Source organism: Daucus carota, chromosome 9 (assembly GCF_001625215.2).
Source record: "Daucus carota subsp. sativus chromosome 9, DH1 v3.0, whole genome shotgun sequence".
Classification (NCBI taxonomy): domain Eukaryota; kingdom Viridiplantae; phylum Streptophyta; class Magnoliopsida; order Apiales; family Apiaceae; genus Daucus; species Daucus carota.
In genome coordinates, this window is record NC_030389.2 from 29,516,942 (window position 1) to 29,541,551 (window position 24,610).

General features: G+C 32.6%; 2 protein-coding genes and 1 long non-coding RNA gene across 3 annotated transcripts; 2 read left to right on the forward strand and 1 right to left on the reverse strand.

The window, feature by feature from the left end:
* Positions 1 to 685: 685 nt before the first annotated feature.
* On the reverse strand, positions 686 to 1,639 carry LOC135149109 (uncharacterized). Its single transcript, XR_010287222.1, has 3 exons — positions 1,439 to 1,639; positions 975 to 1,261; positions 686 to 817 (listed from the first exon to the last, which is right to left on the reverse strand). It is a non-coding gene; the product is annotated as an uncharacterized LOC135149109 (long non-coding RNA).
* Positions 1,640 to 15,528: 13,889 nt separating this feature from the next.
* On the forward strand, positions 15,529 to 16,071 carry LOC135149599 (AT-hook motif nuclear-localized protein 15-like). Its single transcript, XM_064085343.1, has one exon. It carries the CDS (start codon positions 15,529 to 15,531, stop codon positions 16,069 to 16,071), a length of 543 nt encoding a protein of 180 aa, XP_063941413.1.
* Positions 16,072 to 19,680: 3,609 nt separating this feature from the next.
* On the forward strand, positions 19,681 to 21,420 carry LOC135149600 (uncharacterized). Its single transcript, XM_064085344.1, has one exon. The coding sequence runs from the start codon at positions 19,681 to 19,683 to the stop codon at positions 21,418 to 21,420; it is 1,740 nt and encodes a 579-aa protein (XP_063941414.1).
* The last annotated feature ends 3,190 nt before the right edge of the window (positions 21,421 to 24,610 follow it).

Here is a 24,610-nt window from a genome sequence, read left to right on the forward strand (position 1 = left end):
ATTATCTACACATTATTTCTAAAATCTGAAAGTTGCATATTAAAATAAATTAAATATAATTTGTAATGGTATAATTTTTGTTGTTTTTCTCAATTATCTAATACATGTAAAGTTCAATCAAAATATAGTCAATTTGACTGGTCAAAAGTCAAAATGGACATGTAAAAGGGGACGGAGGGAGTAACTGTCATCATTGCCAAGTAACTACCAAGAACAATACCAGTGGTAAAAATCTCAGCAAGCTTCCAGCTATCAGGCATAGGAGATGGTTTCACCCTGTCCTTCGAAATTGTCATGATAGTACCTGGTATGAAAATCAACTAATTCGCCGAAAGCAAGAATTTCATCATTATAGTAAATCTTTACAGATTTTACAAATTACAATGAAGGATTTGGGGATAGTAGAAAAAGATGGAGAATAAATATCAAATTTATAGGAACTGAATGGAGGGGTGACAAAAGATCATATTACTTACCCTTAAAATAAAACAGTTTTATTCCATTGGCACCAAAGTCCATTCCTTTCGATGAAACAGCGCATTGAGTTTTGAAACTATTATTCCAACAACTTGCTATACAAAGTAAAATTCAGGTTAACCATTTTATTCATCACCATCAATTTTTAGTACAATACACAAAATGATTGTCACAATGAATAAATAGATGAAATTAATTAAAACTCAATAAATTATAATTGTTAACCCAATCAACCGCTTTGCATTCCGTTGTGAGATGACTTTAACTTGGACAAATTAAGATCTTCAAATTAATATGTATCAAGAAATTTTGCTTGCACATAAATAACCTTTGGAGGAAACTACAACACATAAACACAAAGAGATTATACAGAATCAATAAATAACAAATAACAATTAGATGTGTGATGTGCATATTAAACTGAGCGTAGTATGAATTGAGTGAATTCAATATAATTAAAAACCATATGCCAGGACATTCACGAAATAGATGATTGCCTTGTGGGTTTGATGCAGATTGTTACAGAGACCACTTCATCTGTCTGTAGTTGCATTTGTAGTACTTGGAGGAGTAATCATAGCTTCTCCGTATGGCATTCCAGTGTTGCGACCAACTGGATGAGTGTACCATGTGTACACTGTTGAGCTTTTTTCGGTTGATAGGCAATGAGTAGTTGGAATATACGGCATTTGTAGTATGATAAGAACAAACCATTTGTTCCGATAAATGAAACTTGTGAAATGTATGGAATAGTTGAAAATGCTTGAAACAGCAGAGGTGCCACCTGCATTCAGAATGAACTCACAAAGATTAGCCAATTATTCTCAATTAAGCTATGCTGCCATTTGTGTAAGTTTATTAGTAAGATATCAGTTGTGTGTATATGACTGTGATGTAAATTCAAAGTAGTTTAACATGATTAGGAGCATTAACAATATTTGAAATTATGCAGGAGCCTTACCCTGCCCTTGGGACTTCTCTTCATTATTTCAAGAACCCTTTCAAAAGTAGGCTTCCCAGTGGTCTCCCCTAGAGCAACTATTAGATCACTGAGTTCAAGTTTGCGTGACAAATAGTACTAAAAATAAATTGGTTCGAGACACACCATGAGCACCACCAAGCTCTTCAAGTGCTACTAAGAACCACCTATGCAGCTCTGGAGACCATTACCCTCTTATTTTGCTTTAGAATTCACATTGGGGGTTGTCAACAACTGTTGTCGTGAACTACTACACTAAAAAGAAACAGAAAGTTCTCTGAGAACTTATATCAAACAGTAGAGATGCAAAATCAAAAAGAAAACTACTAATTAAACAATTATATTATAAAAATCCAAGCATTAGTAAAGATATAGAATCAAGAATACTCATGCAATGTAGGGAAGAACAATTTAACAGATTTAAGTATCAATCCACAATTTAATTCAAAATATGCATTTTTCACTGAACTATATATAAAATGTAACACTAAAATATTAACATATATACTAAAAAAGAGGGACAGTGAAATGGGAAGAGAGAGAGAGAGAGAGAGAGAGAGAGAGAGTCGAACAGATATATGAAGAAATAGAGAGAGATATGGGAGACAGCCGGAGAGAGGGAGCTAGGAGAGAGAGAGATATTCAGGGAGAAAGAGAGAGATTCGCGAGGAGAGAGAGGGGGGATTACTTGGAGTAGACGGAGGTGTGAGGTTGGAGAGCTTTGATATGAAAAGAGACTATATGAGTTTAAATTCATGATATGAATTTGAATTTCGAAATTGAAATCAAAACGAAGCCAAAGAGGAAGTAAAGCAGCTGCATTGGACATATCAGTTCTATCTATACAGTGTTTTTGCTTGAAATGGAAAGCATCACACGTGATTATCAAGAAGACCGCATATGTTTTAATGGGAGTCAATAAATCAGGTGAAGACTTTTTGTTTTTTAGTGACATGGATGTGTATAGTATATAAAGATTTTTAACATTTAATCACCAATGGAACATGTATTGGAAAGTTATGCAATGGAGAGTTTAGACAAAAGTAGAAATTTGGATGACAATATTTGTAAATAAGTGTGAAGAATTAGGGTAGGGGGTGTAAAAAGCCATTGAAATAGGATTCAAGATTTATGATTTAAGGGATTAAAGGATACAATCATTCAACTTATCATTTATATTTTATTATTTTCATTATATTCATATTTTTGTAATGCAAAATAATTGAGAAAAATAAAATATTTGATAAAATGAATATAAATTCTATATTGCTCATATAAAATTAAGTAAAATATTAATATTCATACTTAACAATTTATAATATTTCAATATATATACCTTACATTTAACATATAACACATATATACATAGGGGTGGGTTCTCATACAAACTTACAAACTTACAAATTTTTTTATTCAACACATATATAACTTGAGTTCAACATTTTTTAAGATATTCTAGTTGAATATCGATTAAAATTGTGTTGGAGAAGTACATAAACTAATTTTTCAATGTAAAAACTATGTTAAACGTATTATATAACTAATATTTATGTTTCTAGACCGTACCCAAACCCCAGAGGTATAGTTTAAGCATCTTTATAGATATATTCAACACAATGATAATTAGTGTTCTACACCCGATGTTGAACCCCAGTTATAAATGTGTTGAATGCACGATTTATTTATGCGTTATTTTTAAAAATTGTGATGTTTTTTGAAGAATTTTCGACACGGATATTTTCTATAACTAAGCATTAACACGATGGGAGAATAAAAAGAAATTTGTAAGTTTGTAATTTAAAAAAGTTTTTATTTGATCCTATCTCTATATACATATACATATACACGTCAACTGTACTACCTAGTCAGGGAAGAAATAGAATCGGCGTGGTACCATACAAGCATTGATGAAGTTAGTCTTATTGACGGCGTTAAACAATTTAAAATAAAAGATGCATTATTAAAGGGAAGATTGTTTGAGGTACGTTGTTTTTTTAAGTCAATTAGTTTATGGAATTTTTTTATAAAACATGATGATATACAATTTTCTATATAATTTTAGGTTATTGTGAGACTTGCTGATCACGATGTAAATTGCGAGTGCAAATTCTATGTCCGGAGAGGTTACTTATGCAGACATGCGTTTGCAAGTTTGCATCAATGTGGTGTTTCCAAAATTCCACTAGCTTTTATTAACACACATTGGACAAAGAATGCCGAAAATCAACCCTCTGGTTTTGATAAGAGCGCGGTATGTAAGATGCGCACACATATCCAGGCGATGAAAGTTGACATGAAAGAATTAGTGACACACAAGGAAGCAACAATTAACAAGTTTGTCGATCCACAACCTCATTCAGATGTTGTTGTACAGAATCCAAACACAAGTCGTAACAAAGGATGTGGCATATGAGGGCATATTGTTGGACATAATGCTTGGACATGTCCACTCCGAAAGAAATAAAGCATTATTGCCTGATTGTTAAGAAAAATGTGTTATTTTCAAGTCTTTTCCCAATTTAACTTCTAAAAGATATTTGTAGTTGTCATGGTTATTTCATTTATCGAATAAGTTTCTTGCAGCATATTATTTATATTGCATTGCTGAAACTTTTTTAAAAGGGTGAAATGGTTGTGGAAGTTATGTTGGGCTCCCTCAGTTAATGAAAAATATCCATCTCCACCAACCCCAACTCCATCTCCATCTCCACCAACCCCAACTCCGCCTCCTTCACCTTCTCTTCCGCCATCACCTCCACCTCCATGTTGCCCGCCCCCTCCATAACCACCACATCCATTATTTCTATCACCACTAAATCCACCCAACCTCCACCATCCCCTCCACCTTCACCACCGTCACCTCCAGCCTCACCTCCGTCGCCTGAAACCACAGCCTATCCCGTTGTCACTATCACCCGGTTTCATTTTGTACTCGCTGTTTCACCAATTTCTAAAGTGATACTCACTAATTTATACAGCACAAATCACTAATATGCAAAGCGCAAATCACTAAAGTATATAGTAGAAAATCCCGAACTGTGCAACAACTGACAATAAAAATTGTAGATTATATATATATATATATATATATATATATATATATATAAAACAATGTTTAATGTAGTATAAACCCATGATTTTAGTAGTGTAGACTTACAGATATCTTTTATTACTGACCAACTTCCATATCCTGATGAACAACAATTTTGATCATCCTTTAGATACTGATGAGCTGCGCGCTTTTAGAGATGATGTCACTCATCAAATCCTCATCATCTTCCATATCAGATCTTGATTATCATTGAATGAGTATTTTTAACCTGTATGTTGAATCCCATGGCGCTAATAGCACTTATAAAAATCAATCATGGAGTTCCTCGGCACCAGCATCATGAAAACTTTGTTAGTGTATATTATGTTTTTAATAATATTTATAAAATTCATGAGATTTTGAATTAAGAATTTATTATTATACTTAATATTTTCATTAATCTCAGGGATGCAGAGGGCTCCATGCCCCCTAGACATGAAAAAATACTAGATAATATATAGTCATTTAATTGTTAATTTTTATGCATCATACTTGGTACGAGTTTTGTTGTTTTGTTGCAAGAAACCCGTGTTCGACTCTTTCCAACATGTTTTTAATTTTCTTTCTCGAGCATAATCTATGAGATTTTGATAGTTTATTTTTGAATTTTTTGGGATGGGCATCAAATATAATATTAATTTCTTTATTATTAGTTTTCTTTTCTTGAACTTAATCTACAAGATTTTGACAGAGTATACTTAAAATCTTTGTGGTGGGAATCAGATATATGATTTTCTCCAATACTTAAAAAAAGTGCTTATTTCTTAAAGTAAAGAAGTTCATTAGAAGTGAGAAGTAAATTAAAACTTATAACTGTTTGGGAAAGAATTAGAAATTCTGAAACAAAAGCTAGCAGCATTCTCAGCTTCTTTTAAGTGCTTGTGAGCTTTTTACACAAACGGGTCAAGAAAAGTAGAAGTCGGTTTTTTATCAAAAGAAGCCGGAAGCCCTGGTCCAAACATGCACAATCTATAAGATTTTGATAGAGTATACTCCCTCCGTTTCAAATTATATGTCCACTTTCTAAAAATCACATAGTTTAAAAAAAGTGAATTTTGAGAAAAAAGTTGGGTATTAAGTCATTAATTGAACATAATATGTGGTGTATGGTTGATCTTGGAAATATAAATTAGAAATATGTGAAGAAGAGTTGATTTTGGAAATATGAATTTACATTAAAATTTGAAGTGGACAAGTATTTTGAAACAATTTTTTTTCTAAAGTGGACATGTATTTTGAAACATAGGGAGTACTTGATTTTTAGGATGAGCATGAAATATGATTTTCATTATTGTTATTTTTTTTCCCTTAAGTATATTCTATATATAAAATTTTGACAGAGCATACTTGAATTCATTGGGATGGGTATCAAATATACGATGTTCTCCATTATTATATTCTTTTCTCGAGCATTATCTACGAGATTTTAATGGAGTTTATTTGAATTCTTGGGGTGGGTATCAAATACACTATTTTCATCATTGTTATTTTTTTCTCGAGTATAATCTACGAGATTTTGACGGAGGATATTCAAATTCTTTAGGATATGCATCATATATACCGATACTTTAGTTCAACTCCACCGGATTTTGCATAAAACTAAAATAAGTTATAATAATCTATAAAAATTCATAAATTATTTACTACTCTCTCCGTCCCAACCAATTGTATATATTTGGTTGGGACACAGAGACCAAGAAAAAGTGTAAAAAAATTAGTAAAATTAGATGAAAAGTAGGTAAAGTGGTGGGATCCATATATTTTTAATAATAGATTTGTGATAATGAAGGAAAGTAGTGGGTGTAATAGTGTTATTATTATAGAATGGAGATAGCGGAAAAAATCAGTGGGTGTAATAGTGTTTTATATCATAAAAAGTTACTATTTTTGAAATGTATAGAAATAATGGGACATCCAAAAAGAAAACTGTATAGAAATGAGTTAGACGGAGGGAATATGAATTTAGCATATATATCTCTTCCATCAATCAATCAGTGGAAAGATTTTATGTATCAAAATAATATCCAAAAGATTGTCCCTATGAATAAAATCAAATCACAGATATTTTATTGAATAAATGATATCTATTAATTGCTGGTTATTCTTCAGTTCTGCAGTAATAACATTTTCGCAGTTATTTAGCAAAAAAAAAAAAACATTTTCACAGTCATGAGTAATTCAAGAAAATTTGATGGATCCCCGTCCGCACTTCTCCCGGAAGAAAATCACGAGGAACCCAAGTCCAAGGATACAAGCTCACCATCTGCAGCTCCAGGGAGGCATGGAGGAGCCCCTCAATTTTCGTTCAATTCTGATGGGTCTTTAACGACCAACAGTGAGTCGATGAATGGCATCAACAAACGAGTCATTCTGGAAATCCCTAGTGGATTTGATGTCATAAGTTGTGTGGTGCAATTTGCACTGCATTTCGGGCTTTTTGTAAATGTGCTTACTGGCCATGGACTCATTTCTGATGTCGATGTTGCCTATTCACCCGGTGCAATCCGTCCGCTGTGCAGTTCTACATGCTATCACATAATTTCATTTTCGGGGACTTACCGTGGTTCAAATGCTGCTTCTGGAAACATTATTAGTGTTTTCCATGTTCAATTTGTAGATGATAAGGGTAATGTTATGGGGGGACGAATTCAGTCTCACATGAAAGCAGCAAGTACTGTTACGCTTGTTCTTGCTTTTTCTAAAAACGCCTGATGTTTCAGTTCTATTTTCTCTAGTGTTGTTCTGCAATACAAGATATTTGTTGGCTATGTACTCTGATAAACTATTTAGTTAAAATAAATCATTTTCAAATATTTTGTCCTGATATAGCTGAAAACCTTCTCTCCTAAATTTACACTTCTCGAGTAGGCACCACTTTATTGTTTCAATGTATATGTTTATTTCATTTGCTGAACACACAGAAAATATTATTATAAATTATATAAAATCAGTGAAATAAAATAAGAGAATAAAAATTAAGATATATCTGTGATTGATTTGAGAAGTACTTCTCATTATATAAATATGACAAATCAAAAAAATACTGCAAAGTCAACACACTTGAAAGTATAAATTTATTGTGAAAATTTTATATTAAAATATGTTTGCATTGTAGACCACATCTCTGACCTCTAATCTGATTTTGTTTTTCTTTACTCATTAACAATATTTTATCATAGTACATATTGAAACCAGTGTGTAAAATACCGTTGCAATGTTACCACCTATTGAAATATTAAAGGCTAATATTACATGTACAAAATTGAGTAAAATGTTTGTACACATTGATATGGCATGGTTATATATCTGAAGTGTAGTAATTGGTGATAGTTGAGCAAACAAAGATAATTTTTATTGATCCTTGTCTTGTGTAATGATTGATCGACAAGGTTAATGTTAGGTTTAATGACATATTTTTATTGATCCTTGTCTTGTGTAATGATCGACAAGGTTAATGTTAGGTTTAATGACATAATTTTGTACGAAGTTTGCGCAAACCAGATACAAAAAATTCCTACGGATACCTAAACATAATATTAACACACAGTCAAAACTAGCATTAACATAGACACTGCTCTTATTATTTCTCACCTATTTTAAATTTATATTTAATTTATAAAAAATATAGTTCATCTTAAATAATTATTATATTTTTCGAAAAGACACTAGTTCAATATAAGAATATTATACAATTACAAAGTTCATTCACATGCTAACAAAAAAATTTACAACAAAAGTTTACAAAATAATAACACAATATAATGTAGTCAAAATTTGAGATTTAGAATAAAAATATATATTGTAAAAATTTATAGTAACTTAGAAATAAAATAAGTTATTATAAAATATATATCTATCAGTGTTATGATCTTTTGTGTTAACAATGAATTTTATAATCGTTTAAATAGATAACTTATCTTAAATTCGGTATGAACAAAAATAACATATTAACATAAATTTCATGTGTAATCTATAAAGAAAATAAATATATTGACATAATTTCATGTTTCAGAATTTTATCGATGGGAATGAATTATTTTTGATCTCCAATATTTAAATTTTTTGTTATTTTTCATTTTACTCTCACTTATAATAAAATTATATGATTACGAAATTTTTATACATTATTTAATGAATTGTATCTTATATTATTTATAAATTTGGAATTGAATGTGAAATCATTTATTGATTATTTTACATTTTTATATTTCGATTATAAAACTTCGGTTATATTATATGTTAGTAATAATTTATAGAATTATTTTCATTAAGCTATTAATAGCAATTAATTTCATAAAAAATTTATAGTTTAAATTATTTTAGAAGGAAAAATAGTCATTTATTATAAATAATATTTTAAATAAATACTGAACACTAATAGTTGAGTATAAATGTAAATAATATAAATTATCCAAAATTAAAATAAATATTAAAAAAGTAAAAATTCAAAAATCGCTAGTCCAAGTGATAGTTGAGTAAAAAAACAATACCACTTGGGCTATCCAATCGTGCTCGCTTAATGTTAGGTTTAGTTGAAAATGTAACAATGTAACATCGATTTATAAATTAATAGGTGTTTGTTAGGTATAGCCGACAATATAAATTCACAATATTGATATAACAAATTAGTCTATTTCTTAATCCAGCTTCAACCGAGCTACATCTGCTGCGGGAACACGAAGCATTTCTAGACAATGATGATGTGGTAATTGGCATTACTACCTAAACCTGAAGTCACTCCTCAAAACCAGGACTAATGTCACACTATTTTTTTTAATATTTCTTACATAATACTATTTTAAATTTATATTTAATCTATTAAAATGAAAGTTGATCTACACTAAGCACTATATTTTTTAAAAAATAGACGTTTAATGCTATGTAGTATAGCTATAAGTTCACTAATAAAGATCCTAATTAAAAAAATTTAACAAATTCTTAAGAAAACTATCACAACATAATACCGTCAAAAAATGAGATTTAAAATACTAATCACAATATATGTTTTTAAAATTATAATAACTTAAAATAATAACATAAGTAATTATAAAAAAACAATAATTAACATTATATTTTCTATATTAAGGATGAATATTATAATTATTTAAATGGATAAACATAGAAAATTATCTAAAATTATGTATAAACAAAAATAAATTATTAACATAAACTTCATGTGTAATTTTATAAAATAATTAACATATTAACATAATATCATATATCAAAGTTTTATTAATGTGAATGAAAAATCTTTTCTCTCGTGTTTTTTTACATATTGATAATATATTCTACAATTTATTTTACTCTCATTTATAATAAATATACAAAGATTAGCATGGTTTAAAATTTTTACACCGCTTACCATCAAGAAGCCAAAACTAGAGCTGAACAAAAAGAACGGACTCAAAAAGCCCATTTGGATAGGCCTGATAAAGCTTGGATATAAAAAACCGGTCTAAGACCTTACAAGACCCTAATTTTGCAATAAAAACCTGACCCGGCCCGGCCCGAAAAATAATCTGGCCCAGCTTAGATAAAAGCCCAGATAAAGCCCGGCAATCCGTCCGCGTAAAAGCTTGTTTAACCTAGACAAAAACCCGATGAATCTGCATATTTGCATATTGATTTGTATACCATAACGATCAAAATCAACTTAATATGATGATGAGGACCTAAAGTACAACAAACAAAATTAAAAAGTAGTTCTATAGAGCTAATTAGATTATGAAAATAACATAAACCCAAATTATAAGAAATCCATGAAACGCTGTTTGAATCTGAATAGCAAGCACATTCTTTCCTAACAACCATTAAATCTTTAGGATGAGCTCTAACTACAGTAGCAATAGTAGCGGTGAAAGCAGGATCACTACCATAAGCAAGCGATGGTGAATCTGAACGGTCCGAGTAAGTAAGAGATCTATGATATTGATTTCCTTTAAACCCCTTCCAAGCTCATGACACCAAATCACCATATGAGCTCCTCCATAGCTTCCATTTCTTGTCCTTTCCCCCACTTTTTTCCTCCACAAAACATAGTTAACTGATTAGCTACCTTCTAAAATTTAGTAAAAAAGAGATTTTTACGCAAGATTTGGACCTTAATCATCAACTTTTATACACAAGACATACAACATAAATAGTGTCAATGTAAAGACGGTTCTACGGGGAGAGATGATGAGAGAAAGAAAGGAGTTACGAGGAGGAAGACTGTATATAATTTGTTTTAAAGTGAAATGTATATAACTGGTTGCAGTCCATCATATTCCATGATTTATCAGTCCTGGCCTGATTATTAAGAAGGCCTGGTCCGGTTAATCTAAAAAAAGGCTTGGGCTTCTTAAGGACCGGTCCTGGGCCTAGCAAGCCGGTCCTTTTGTTGGAAATAAAAGCAAACTGAAAACAAAACAAAATAAAAAATTAGATTATACAAACTTGGGACCCAACTTAACAGCATTACAAAATAGCCAATAAAAACCTCTAATCCTGAAGAAGCCCACACAAGCAAAGATCTTAACTTGGGATGATGCTATTGGTAAACGTAACTATAGCATATTTGGAGATACTCTGTCCTTTGATCCAACCTATCGTACAAACAAGTAGGTGAAAATTTTGTTTAGTCATTTTTCTAGTTGTCAAAATTTATGTTCTATGTGCATGTGTGCTGCAGTAGGACCCCATATACTCTATGTCATACACCATTGCCTGATCAAATTTGTATGTTTTTTTCCAGATATTGCATGGTATTTATTCCTTTTATAGGTGTTGATAATCACTGGAGCAATGTGACATTTGCTGCTGTACTGGTTGAGAAAGAAGATCATACCAACATTAAGTGGGCGTTGGATGCTTTTACCAAATGCATGGATCATATTCCTCCATGCGTCATAACAGATCAATGCCTTGGAATAAATAAGGCTGTTTCGCTCGTTTGGCCCGAAACCATACATCGTTATTGTATGTGGCACATTATGAATAAATTGTCTAGCAAGGTAGTTTCATATATAAAATTTTGATTTTTATTCACTCAATAAATATTGATTAGTGCACTGATATTTTCTAAATTTTCTAAGATTCGTCCATCCTTAGCTTCTGATAAAATTTTCATGGCTAAAATGAAGTCTTTAGTCTGGGCTGATCACTTATCACTTCAATAATTTGAAGAAGGTTGGACGTCTTTTATTGATGAATACGATTTGGGTGATAATGACTGGCTTACTGATATGCATGTTATCCGTAAAGAATGGATCCCTGCTTATTTTAATAATGTTGCAATGGCTGGTTTGCTTAGAACAACGTCACGTTCAAGGAGCTCAAACTTCTACTTTAAACATTTTCACAAGAGTGGGGATACTTTGCTTGAGTTCTTCTCTAAATATAAAAGTGCAATTGAGAAACAACGTCATTTATTTGAAGATAACAACCAGCTCTCAATATCCGTTCCAATACCAGCCACCGAGTTGAAGATTGAAATAGATGCTGCAAAAATATATACACGTCAACTGTACTACCTAGTCACGGAAGAAATAGAATCGGCGTGGTACCATACAAGCATTGATGAAGTTAGTCTTATTGAAGGCGTTAAACAATTTAAAATAAAAGATGCATTATTAAAGGGAAGATTGTTTGAGGTACGTTGTTTTTTTAAGTCAGTTAGTTTATGGAATATTTTTATAAAACATGATATACAATTTTCTATATAATTTTAGGTTACTGTGAGACTTGCTGATCACGATGTGAATTGCGAGTGCAAATTCTATGTCCGGAGAGGTTACTTATGCAGACATGCGTTTGCAAGTTTGCATCAATGTGGTGTTTCCAAAATTCCACTAGCTTTTATTAACACACGTTGACGTTGGACAAAGAATGCCGAAAATCAACCCTCTGGTTTTGATAAGAGCGCGGTATGTAAGATGGGCACACATATCCAGGCGATGAAAGTTGACATGAAAGAATTAGTGACACACAAGGAAGCAACAATTGAAAAGTTTGTCAGTCCACAACCTCATTCAGATGTTGTTGTACAGAATCCAAACACAAGTCGTAACAAAGGATGTGGCATATGAGGGCATATTGTTGGACATAATGCTTGGACATGTCCACTCCGAAAGAAATAAAGCATTATTGCCTGATTGTTAAGAAAAATGTGTTATTTTCAAGTCTTTTACCCAATTTAACTTCTAAAAGATATTTGTAGTTGTCATGGTTATTTCATTTATCGAATAAGTTTCTTGCTGCATATTATCTATTTTGCATTGCTGAAACTTTTTTAAAAGGGTGAAATGGTTGTGGAAGTTATGTTGGGCTCCCTCAGTTAATGAAAAATATCCATCTCCACCAACCCCAACTCCATCTCCATCTCCACCAACCCCAACTCCGCCTCCTTGACCTTCTCTTCCGCCATCACCTCTACCTCCATGTTGCCCGCCCCCTCCATAACCACCACATCTATTATTTCTATCACCACTAAATCCACCCAACCTCCACCATCCCCTCCACCTTCACCACCGTCACCTCCAGCCTCACCTCCGTCGCCTGAAACCACAGCCTATCCCGTTGTCACTGTCACCGGGTTTCATTTTGTACTCGCTGTTTCATCAATTTCTAAAGTGATACTCACTAATTTATACAGCACAAATCACTAATATGCAAAGCGAAAATCACTAAAGTATATAGTAGAAAATCCTGAACTGTGCAACAACTGACAATAAAAATTGTAGATTATATATAATTATATATATATATGTGTATATATATATATATATAACAGTGTTTAATGTAGTATAAACCTATGATTTTAGTAGTGTAGACTTACAGATATCTTTTATTACTGACCAACTTCCATATCCTGATGAACAACAATTTTGATCATCCTTTAGATACTGATGAGCTGCGCGCTTTTAGAGATGATGTCACTCATCAAATCCTGATTATCTTCCATATCAGATCTTGACTATCATTGAATGAGTATTTTTAACCTGTATGTTGAATCCCATGGCGCTAATAGCACTTATAAAAATCAATCATGGAGTTCCTCGGCACCAGCATCATGAAAACTTTGTTAGTGTATATTATGTTTTTAATAATATTTATAAAATTCATGAGATTTTGAATTAAGAATTTATTATTATACTTAATATTTTCATTAATCTCAGGGATGAAGAGGGCTCCATGCCCCCTAGACATAAAAAAATACTAGATAATATATAGTCATTTAATTGTTAATTTTTTTGCATCATAGTTGGTACGAGTTTTGTTGTTTTGTTGCAAGAAACCCGTGTTCGACTCTTTCCAACATGTTTTTAATTTTCTTTTCTCGAGCATAATCTATGAGATTTTGATAGTTTATTTTTGAATTTTTTGGGATGGACATCAAATATAATATTAATTTCTTTATTATTAGTTTTCTTTTCTTGAACGTAATCTACAAGATTTTGACAGAGTATACTTAAAATCTTTGTGGTGGGAATCAGATATATGATTTTCTCCAATACTTACAAAAGTGCTTATTTCTAAAAGTAAAGAAGTTCATTAGAAGTGAGAAGTAAATTAAGACTTATAACTGTTTGGGAAAGAAGTAGAAATTCTGAAACAAAAGTTAGCAGCATTCTCAGCTTCTTTTAAGTGCTTGTGAGCTTTTTACACAAACGGGTCAAGAAAAGTAGAAGTCGGTTTTTTATCAAAAGAAGCCAGAAGCCCCTAGTCCAAACATGCACAATCTATAAGATTTTGATAGAGTATACTCCCTCCGTTTCAAATTATATGTCCACTTTCTAAAAATCACATAGTTTAAAAAAAGTGAATTTTGAGAAAAAAGATGGGTATTAAGTCATTAATTGAACATAATATGTGGTGTATGGTTGATCTTGAAAATATAAATTAGAAATATGTGAAGAAGAGTTGATTTTGGAAATATGAATTTACATTAAAAGTTGAAGTGGACAAGTATTTTGAAACAATTTTTTTTTTCTAAAGTGGACATGTATTTTGAAACATAGGGAGTACTTGATTTTTAGGATGAGCATGAAATATGATTTTCTTCATTGTTATTGTTTTTCCCTTTAAGTATAGTCTATATATAAAATTTTGACAGAGCTTACTTGAATTCATTGGGATGGGTATCAAATATGTACGATGTTCTCCATTATTATATTCTTTTCTCGAGCATTATCTACGAGATTTTAATGGAGTTTATTTGAATTCTTGGGGTGGGTATCAAATACACTATTTTCATCGTTGTTATTTTTTTTCTCGAGTATAATCTACGAGATTTTGATTGAGGATATTCAAATTCTTTAGGATATGCATCATATATACCGATACTTTAGTTCAACTCCACCAGATTTTGCATAAAATTAAAATAAGTTATAATAATCTATAAAAATTCATAAATTATTTACTACTCTCTCCGTCCCAACCAATTGTATATATTTGGTTGGGACACGGAGACCAAGAAAAAGTGTAAAAAAATGAGTAAAATTAGATGAAAAGTAGGTAAAGTGGTGGGATCCATATATTTTTAATAATAGATTTGTGATAATGAAGGAAAGTAGTGGGTGTAATAGTGTTATTATTATAGAATGGACATAGTGGAAGAAATCAGTGGGTGTAATAGTGCTTTATATCATAAAAAGTTACTATTTTTGAAATGTATAGAAATAATGGGACATCCAAAATGAAAACTGTATAGAAATGAGTTATAAGGAGGGAGTATGAATTTAACATATATATCTCTTCCATCAATCAATCAGTGGAAAGATTTTATGTATCAAAATAATATCCAAAAGATTGTCCCTATGAATAAAATCAAATCACAGATATTTTATTGAATAAATGATATCTATTAATTGCTAATAAATGATATCTATTAATTGCTGGCCTCCGGGTGCAACATGCTATATATACTTATCTATTTTATTCTTCAGTTCTGCAGTAATAACATTTTCGCAGTTATTTAACAAAAAAAAACATTTTCGCAGTCATGAGTAATTCAAGAAAATTTGATGGATCCCCGTCCGCACTTATCCCGGAAGAAAATCACGAGGAACCCAAGTCCAAGGATACAAGCTCACCATCTGCAGCTCCAGGGAGGCATGGAGGAGCCCCTCAATTTTCGTTCAATTCTGATGGGTCTTTAACGACCAACAGTGAGTCGATGAATGGCATCAACAAACCAGTCATTCTGGAAATCCCTAGTGGATTTGATGTCATAAGTTGTGTGGTGCAATTTGCACTGCATTTCGGGCTTTTTGTAACTGTGCTTACTGGCCATGGACTCATTTCTGATATCGATGTTGCCTATTCACCCGGTGCAATCCGTCCGCTGTGCAGTTCTACATGCTATCACATAATTTCATTTTCGGGGACTTACCGTGGTTCAAAAGCGGCTTCTGGTAACATTATTAGTGTTTTTCATGTTCAATTTGTAGATGATAAGGGTAATGTTATGGGGGCACGAATTCTGTCTCACATGAAAGCAGCAAGTACTGTTACGCTTGTTCTTGCTGTTTCTAAAAACGCCTGATGTTTCAGTTCTATTTTCTCTAGTGTTGTTCTGCAATACAAGATATTTGTTGGCTATGTACTCTGATAAACTATTTAGTTGAAATAAATCAATTTCAAAAATTTTGTCCTGATATACCTGAAAACCTTCTCTCGTAAATTTACACTTCTCGAGTAGGCACCACTTTATTGTTTCAATGTATATGTTTATTTCATTTGCTGAACACGCAGAAAATATTATTATAAATTATATAAAATCAGTGAAATAAAATAAGAGAATAAGAATTAAGATATATCTGTGATTGTTTTGAGAAGTACTTCTCATTATATAAATATGACAATTTTGAGAAGTACTTCTCATTATATAAATATGACAAATCAAAAAAATACTGCAAAGTCAACACACTTGAAAGTATAAATTTATTGTGAAAATTTTATATTAAAATATGTTTGCATTGTAGACCACATCTCTGACCTCTAATATGATTTTGTTTTTCTTTACTCATTAACAATATTTTATCATAGTACATATTGAAACCAATGTGTAAAATACAGTTGCAATGTTATCACCTATTGAAATATTAAAGGCTAATATTACATGTACAAAATTGAGTAAAATGTTTGTACACATTGATATGGCATGGTTATATATCTGAAGTGTAGTAATTGGTGATAGTTGAGCAAACAAAGATAATTTTTATTGATCCTTGTCTTGTGTAATGATCGACAAGGTTAATGTTAGATTTAATGACATAATTTTGTACCAAGTTTGCGCAGACCAGATACAAAAAATTCCTACGATACCTAAACCTAATATTAACACACCACTCGTCAAAACTAGCATTAACATAGACACTACTCTTATTATTTCTCACCTATTTTAAATTTATATTTAATTTATAAAAAATATAGTTGATCTTAAATAATTATTATATTTTTCGAAAAGACACTAGTTCAATATAAGAATATTATACAATTACAAAGTTCATTCACATGCTAACAAAAAAATTTACAACAAAAGTTTACAAAATAATATCACAATATAATGTAGTCAAAATTTGAGATTTAGAATAAAAATATATATTGTAAAAATTTATAGTAACTTAGAAATAAAATAAGTTATTATAGAATATATATCTATCAGTGTTATGATCTTTTGTGTTAACAATGAATTTTATAATCGTTTAATTAATAGATAACTTATCTTAAATTCGGTATGAACAAAAATAACATATCAACATAAATTTCATGTGTAATCTATAAAGAAAATAAATATATTGATATAATTTCATGTTTCAGAATTTTATCGATGTGAATGAATTATTTTTGATCTCCAATATTTAAATTTTTTGTTATTTTTCATTTTACTCTCACTTATAATAAAATTATATGATTACAAAATTTTTATACATTATTTAATGATTTGTATCTTATATTATTTATAAATTTGGAATTGAATGTGAAATCATTTATTGATTATTTTACATTTTTATATTTCGATTCTAAAACTTCGGTTATATTATATGTTATTAATAATTTATAGAATTATTTTCATTAAGCTATTAATAGCAATTCATTTCATAAAAAATTTATAGTTTAAATTATTTTAGAAGGAAAAATAGTCATTTATTATAAATAATATTTTAAATAAATACTGAACACTAATAGTTCAGTATAAATGTAAATAATATAAATTATCCAAAATTAAAATAAATATTAAAAAAGTAAAAATTCAAAAAACGCTAGTCCAAGTGATAGTTGAGTAAAAAAACAATCTTTATTATCGTACATTTGTGTAATAACCATACCTCTTATTTTTAGTTATCGCTTAATGTTAGGTTTAGTTGACAATGTAACAATGTAACATCGATTTATAAATTAATAGGTGTTTGTTAGGTATAGCCGACAATATAAATTCACAAAATTGATATAACAAATTAGTCTATTTCTTAATCCAGCTTCAACCGAGCTACATCTGCTGCGGGAACACGAAGCATTTCTAGACAATGATGATGTGGTAATTGGCATTACTACCTAAACCTGAAGTCACTCCTCAAAACCTCAAAACCAGGACTAATGTCACACTATTTTTTTTAATATTTCTTACATAATACTATTTTAAATTTATATTTAATCTATTAAAATGAAAGTTGATCTACACTAAGCACTATATTTTTTTTAAAAATAGACGTTTAATGCTATGTAGTATAGCTATAAGTTCACTAATTAAGATCCTAATTAAAAAAATTTAACAAATTCTTAAGAAAACTATCACAATATAATACCGTCAAAATATGAGATTTAAAATACTAATCACAATATATGTTTTGAAAATTATAATAACTTAAAATAATAACATAAGTAATTATAAAAAAACAATAATTAACATTATATTTTCTATATTAAGGATGAATTGTAAATCACAAGTTTTGATGATCACACTTCAGCAAGCTGCTTTATTATAATAGCCTACTCTTTTGATGATCACACTTCACAAGTTTTGCAGGAATTGAAAACAGCGAGCTGTTATGTGATAACAGCAAGCTGAACAGAGTCTGGACAGAAGCAGTGTTCTACTCGGATTTTGAACTCAAGATTTATACATGGGTTAGGACTTATATATTGTACATTCTCTGTTTAGTATATGATTTTAGTGAACGTTTTAAGCTCATTTAAAATCAATAAAACGTTTTCTAAATATGGGAAGAAGTTGAGAAGAATTCAAAATCTTTTCTCTTAACAACTTCTATCATATCCCTAAATTATAGGAGCTGATTTGTAATCGTTTTTCAAACTCTAAACTCCTATAGTTTTGCATATGATTTATCTCCAACGTTCAGAACAACGTTCACAAGATCGTTGATGGAGAAATTCAGATCTCTAGCCGTTATATTATTTCAATTTATATATGGCTATTGTGTTTTTCAGAAAAGCAATCAACTCACTTTGAAAAACATCAATCTTTCTCTAAACTTCGAGCTTGAATTGTTCACTGCTATTATATATTATTTAGAGAATACTTTTGAGTTGTAATCATTATTCTTGTAATTGATTATTGTGATTAGTCACTGAAACTAGCAAGGGTTCTTAGTGGATTAGAACGGGAAGAGCTAGGTAATTAGTTACATTGATTCTCAAGGGCAAAGGGTTCAGGAACGAAGGGATTCAAGGAGTTGGAGCTCATGAATTCAGAGGTTCAAGGAACGAGTTGCTTGGAGAAGTCAGTGGGAAGCTAGTTGCAAGTTGCTCAAGGTTAAGGGAATAACAGCAACTGTTTCAGTGACGGGGTAAAGGGAAGATATATTATTATTCTGTAATTGTTTGATTTTCAGTAATAATATATTCTCTTACCGAGTTGGTAAGGGACCAGGACGTAGACCATTAGATATAGGGGTCGAACCTGGCTAAAATTGCTTGTGTCTGATTTACTTTTCTGCTCTTTATTGTTTTGATATCTGCTCTCATAACAGCCTGCTTTAATTGTAAAACAGTAAGCTGAAATATCCGGTAAAAGTTTAAAACTGACATTGGTAGCTAATTACACCTATTCACCCCCCCCCTCTAGGTGTTATTTCATTTGGTATCAGAGCTGCGTTTACTAACATTTCTGTAACAGGAAAGTATAGATCCTATGGCTGACCAATTTCAGGGAAAATCAGACTTTAGAGCTCCTCTCCTCACCGGTTCGGATAATTACAATTGGTGGAAAGGACAAATGGAAGCTCATCTCTCCAGAGACCCTCTCATTCAAAGAGTTGTTGAAAGAGGTCCCTATCAATTCCTTGATAAAGATGGCAAAGTCAAAGATGTTGATGAACTCACTACCGATGAGCTAACAAAGATGGGTGCAAATGGAAAAGCAAGGAGTACTCTCATCAATGGTCTTAATCAAGCTGAATATGACAAGGTGTCATCTCTCAAATCTGCAAAGGAGATATGGGATGCATTGGAAGCTTATCATGAAGGTTCAAAGGGTCTAGGGAAAGTAAAGTTGGGACAACTAATGAAAGAACTTGGTGCTTTCGGTTTGCAAAAGGGAGAAATAATCAAAGAAGCTCAAGCTAGGTTTCAACTCATTGTCAATAATCTAGGGAGACTTGGAAAGATAATTCCTCAATCAGAACTCAACATGAACATTCTCGCTTCTGTTCCATTCGACTTTCAAGACAAAGTAACTGCCTTGGAAGCTGCTCACAATATTGATACAATGGATCATCTAACTCTTTTTGCTGAATTGGAACAATTTGAGAAAAAGATGCATGCCAAGAAGAATGATGCTCCGGTTGAGAAAATGAAGAATTTAGCTCTTACTGCTGAAAAGAGCAAGCCAGAATCAGATGAGGAATCAGACGAAGATCTTGCACTCCTTTCCAAGAAGATTCAACGGATGATCAACAAACATAATAAGCTGAAAAGGGAGAAAGGCAAGGACAAGGCTAAGAACTCAAGTAGCAGAAAGCCCTCTAAGGAATCAAAGGATCAGAATTGCTTCGAATGTGGAAAGCCTGGTAACTTCAAGAAGGACTGCTACAAGCTGAAGTCAAAACAGCCTGCTGTTTCTAAAGACAAGAAGAATAAATCTAAAGCACTTCTGACTTGGAGTGATGATGAAGAAGAATCTGCCTCTAGTGATGACTCTGGTGAGGAAATGATCAATCTTGCACTTGTTGGCATGGAGGATGACAATGTTCGAGGACTCACCAAAGATGGTCTTGTCGAAACTGATTCTGAGGATGACAACAGTGAGGTTAGTTCGTTTAGATTTGATCTTTCCAGTGATAATCTTGTGCTAGAACAGCTAACCATGCAGGAGCTAGATCATATTCAAAATGAGGAATATAATTCTCTCAAGGTAGAAAACAGCAAGCTGATTGAAAAGAATAACTATCTCAAGAACATGGTTCAAGAACTTATACAGAAGATAGATACATTCTTTGACTCCAAAGAGCCTACTCAAGCCAGAATCAAGGAACTTCAAGAAAAACTAGATCAATCTGAAGGTTTTCATAAAGTCTTGATGAGAAGAAATGAGGCTCAAAAAGAAGAAATCTATCAGCTGAAACAAGAGATAGAAGCCAGAGATGCATGCCTAGAGACGTTCAAAATTAAGGAATCTACAAAGCTGCATTCATTTCAGCCTGCTGCCAGTACATCTCAGCCTGCTGCAAGTACATCACAGCCTACTGCCGCAACAAGACAACAAGCTGAAAAGATCCAAACTCTTGAAACAGAAGTCTTAAAGCTTAGAAAAGGAATGGGAACTTTTGTTCAAGGAGAAGAAGGTCTGAAATTCATGATGAAGAGCATCAAGGTTCCACTGGATAAAGAAGGAGTTGGTCACAACTTCAACAAGAAGAAGAAATGCTCTTAAGTATGAAGGAAGGCGTGGCAAACCATACAAATATGCTATGCCCTGGAAGGAATGTGCAAAATGTGGAGGAAAAGGACATCTAGCTCAGAATTGCAGAGTCAGACCTCAAAGACAATACTTCCAGAAAAGATTAGAAGGGAAAACAGCCTACCGGAACAAGAAAACAGCTTACCAGAATGGTCCAGACAGAAGCTATAGAACTCAGCAGCATACATATCCTACTGTGGTCCAACAATGGATCAAGAAAACTGATTTAAATGCTTTATATGTTCTTGCTTCTAACCAGGGTGGACCCAAACCAATTTGGGTACCAAAGGGTTGAGTTTTGTTTTCTTTGTTTTGCAGATGTGTCTTGCTGCTAAGATCAAGTCTACACAATGGATCATTGATTGTGGCTGTACAAGGCATATGTATGGAGACAAAACTCAGTTTAAGAGTCTAAAGATGAAAAGAGGAGGAGGTGTAACTATTGGTGATAGTAAGACCCTCCCTATTCTAGGTAAAGGTAAAGTTGGTAATGACACTACCTCTATCTTTAATGTTAGATTTGTTAAAGGCTTGAAATACAATTTACTTAGTGTAAGTCAATTGCATGATGATGGTCATAAAGTTGAATTCTCTAAGGATAAATGTGTTATTATTGTTGGTACTAACAAGATTCCTCTAGTTGCTAGAAGGGAAGGAAATATATATATCTTAGATTTTGAGTTGCAGAAAACAGCCTGCTGTTTAGCTGCTGTGGATGCTGATCCAACCATTTGGCATAGAAGATTGGGTCATGCTCACATGGGCTTGCTTAAGAAGTTGTCAAGCAAGGAGCTAGTGAGGGGTTTGCCCAAATTAAAGTATGTCAAGACCGAGGTGTGTTCAGCATGTCAGCTAGGCAAGCAAATCCGAAGCACTCATAAGGCTAAAAATATGGTATCAACTACTCAACCTCTAGAACTCTTACACTTAGACTTGTTTGGTCCTGAAGCTTATAAAAATATAGGAGGTAAGCAATATTGTTTTGTTATCGTTGATGACTATTCTCGATATTCATGGGTTTTATTCCTTCGTACTAAAGATTGTGCATTTGAGGAATTTGAAAAGCTAATCAAACTTCTTGAGAACAAGTTGAAAACCAAGCTTATAGGTATAAGGAGTGATCATGGAGGTGAATTCCAAAAGGACTTCATTACATACTGTGAGGAAAGAGGAATCACTCACCAATTCTCAGCTCCAAGGACACCTCAACAAAATGGAGTCGTAGAGCGCAAAAACAGGTCACTTCAGGAAACAGCAAGGACGTTATTGCAAGAAAGCAAGCTGCCAAGAAGTTTCTGGGCAGAAGCAGTCAATACAGCCTGCTATGTTCTAAACAGGGTGATCATCAGGCCTATCTTGAATAAAACTCCATATGAGCTGCTGAGAAATAAGACTCCTAATATCGGATGATGCAGGTATTGATCCAAATGCTCAACCTCCTCCTGGTGAGAAGAAGACAGATGAAGCTACTACTCCAGCATCTAAGCAAGCTGAAACTCCATCTTCACAAACTGTCACTCCATCACAGCAAGCTGGAACATCATCTCAGCCTATCGGAATGACATCTCAACAATCTGGATCTTCATCTCAGCAAGGTGGAACAGAATCTCATCAAGCTGGACTATCCTCTGAAGTGCAAAATCTCTCTGACATTCTATCTAAAATGAATCTTGATGGATCAAATGCTCCAAAGGAAAGGAAGAAAGCTTCAGCCTCTCATGAAGAAATATCTCAACAAAAACTGCCAAAGGCTACAAGGACCGTCAAGAACCATCCTTCTGAGTTGGTGATTGGTGATATTACTGAAGGAATAAGGACAAGAAAAGGAAAGGCAAACTTTTGTGCTTATGCCGCCTTTCTAGCTCAAGAAGAACCAAAATCCGTCCAAGAAGCTCTCAAAGATGAAAATTGGATCATGGCTATGCAAGAAGAACTCAACCAATTCGAAAGATGTGATGTTTGGGAATTGGTCAAGCGTCCAGAGAATGCATCAATTGTTGGCACTAAATGGGTTTTCAAGAACAAGCTTGATGAAGAAGGTACTGTTACTCGCAACAAGGCAAGGCTTGTGGCTCAAGGATATAACCAGCAAGAAGGCATCGACTATGATCAAACATATGCTCCGGTTGCTCGCTTGGAATCAATCAGAATGCTCTTAGCTTATGCATGCTACAAAAAGATCAAGCTGTTTCAGATGGATGTCAAAAGCGCTTTCCTACTGGAAGAAGAAGTTTATGTAAAACAGCCTCCCGGCTTTGAACATGAACAGTATCCAGACTACGTCTACAAGTTGAAGAAAGCTCTTTATGGATTGAAACAAGCTCCTAGATCATGGTACAAAAGACTCATGTATACATAGTTAATTTGACATGAGCATGATGGGTGAGCTCAACTATTTCTTGGGTCTTCAACTCAAGCAGACTCCTGATGGTATCTATGTGCACCAAACAAAATATGTGAAAGAGTTGCTGAAGAGATTTGGATTTGAAAGTGTCAAGCCAAAATCAACTCCAATGCCTCAAAACAGCAAGCTGTTTTCAGATGGATCAGGTAAAAGTGTTTATATAAGACGATATCGAGGTATGATTGGATCTCTATTATATCTAACAGCCTCTAGACCTGATATCATGTATAGTGTTTGTGTTTGTGCACGCTTTCAAGCTAATCCCAAGGAGTCCCACTTAAATGCTATTAAAAGGATTTTTCGTTACTTAAGTGGTACTATTAATCTTGGCTTATTCTATCCTATTTCGAATACATTTGATCTTGTTGGGTATAGTGATGCAGACTATGCAGGATCACAAACGGATAGAAAAAGCACAAGTGGTGTTTGCAACTTTCTTGGTTCTAGCTTGGTGTGTTGGCAAAGTAAGAAGCAAACATCGGTGGCTCGCTCTACAACTGAAGGCGAATATCTAGCTGCAGGGAGCTGTTGTTCTCAAATTCTATGGATGATGCAAACTCTCAAGGATTTTGGCATCAGATGTGAAAAAGTTCCAATTTATTGTGACAACACTAGCACAATAAATATCTCAGAAAATCCGGTTCTTCACTCTCGCACAAAGCATATCGACGTCCGACATCATTTCTTGCGAGACAATGTGGCTAAAGATTTCTAATCATTCGAAGAGAATTGGGCATGTGCACTATTTAAAACAGCAAG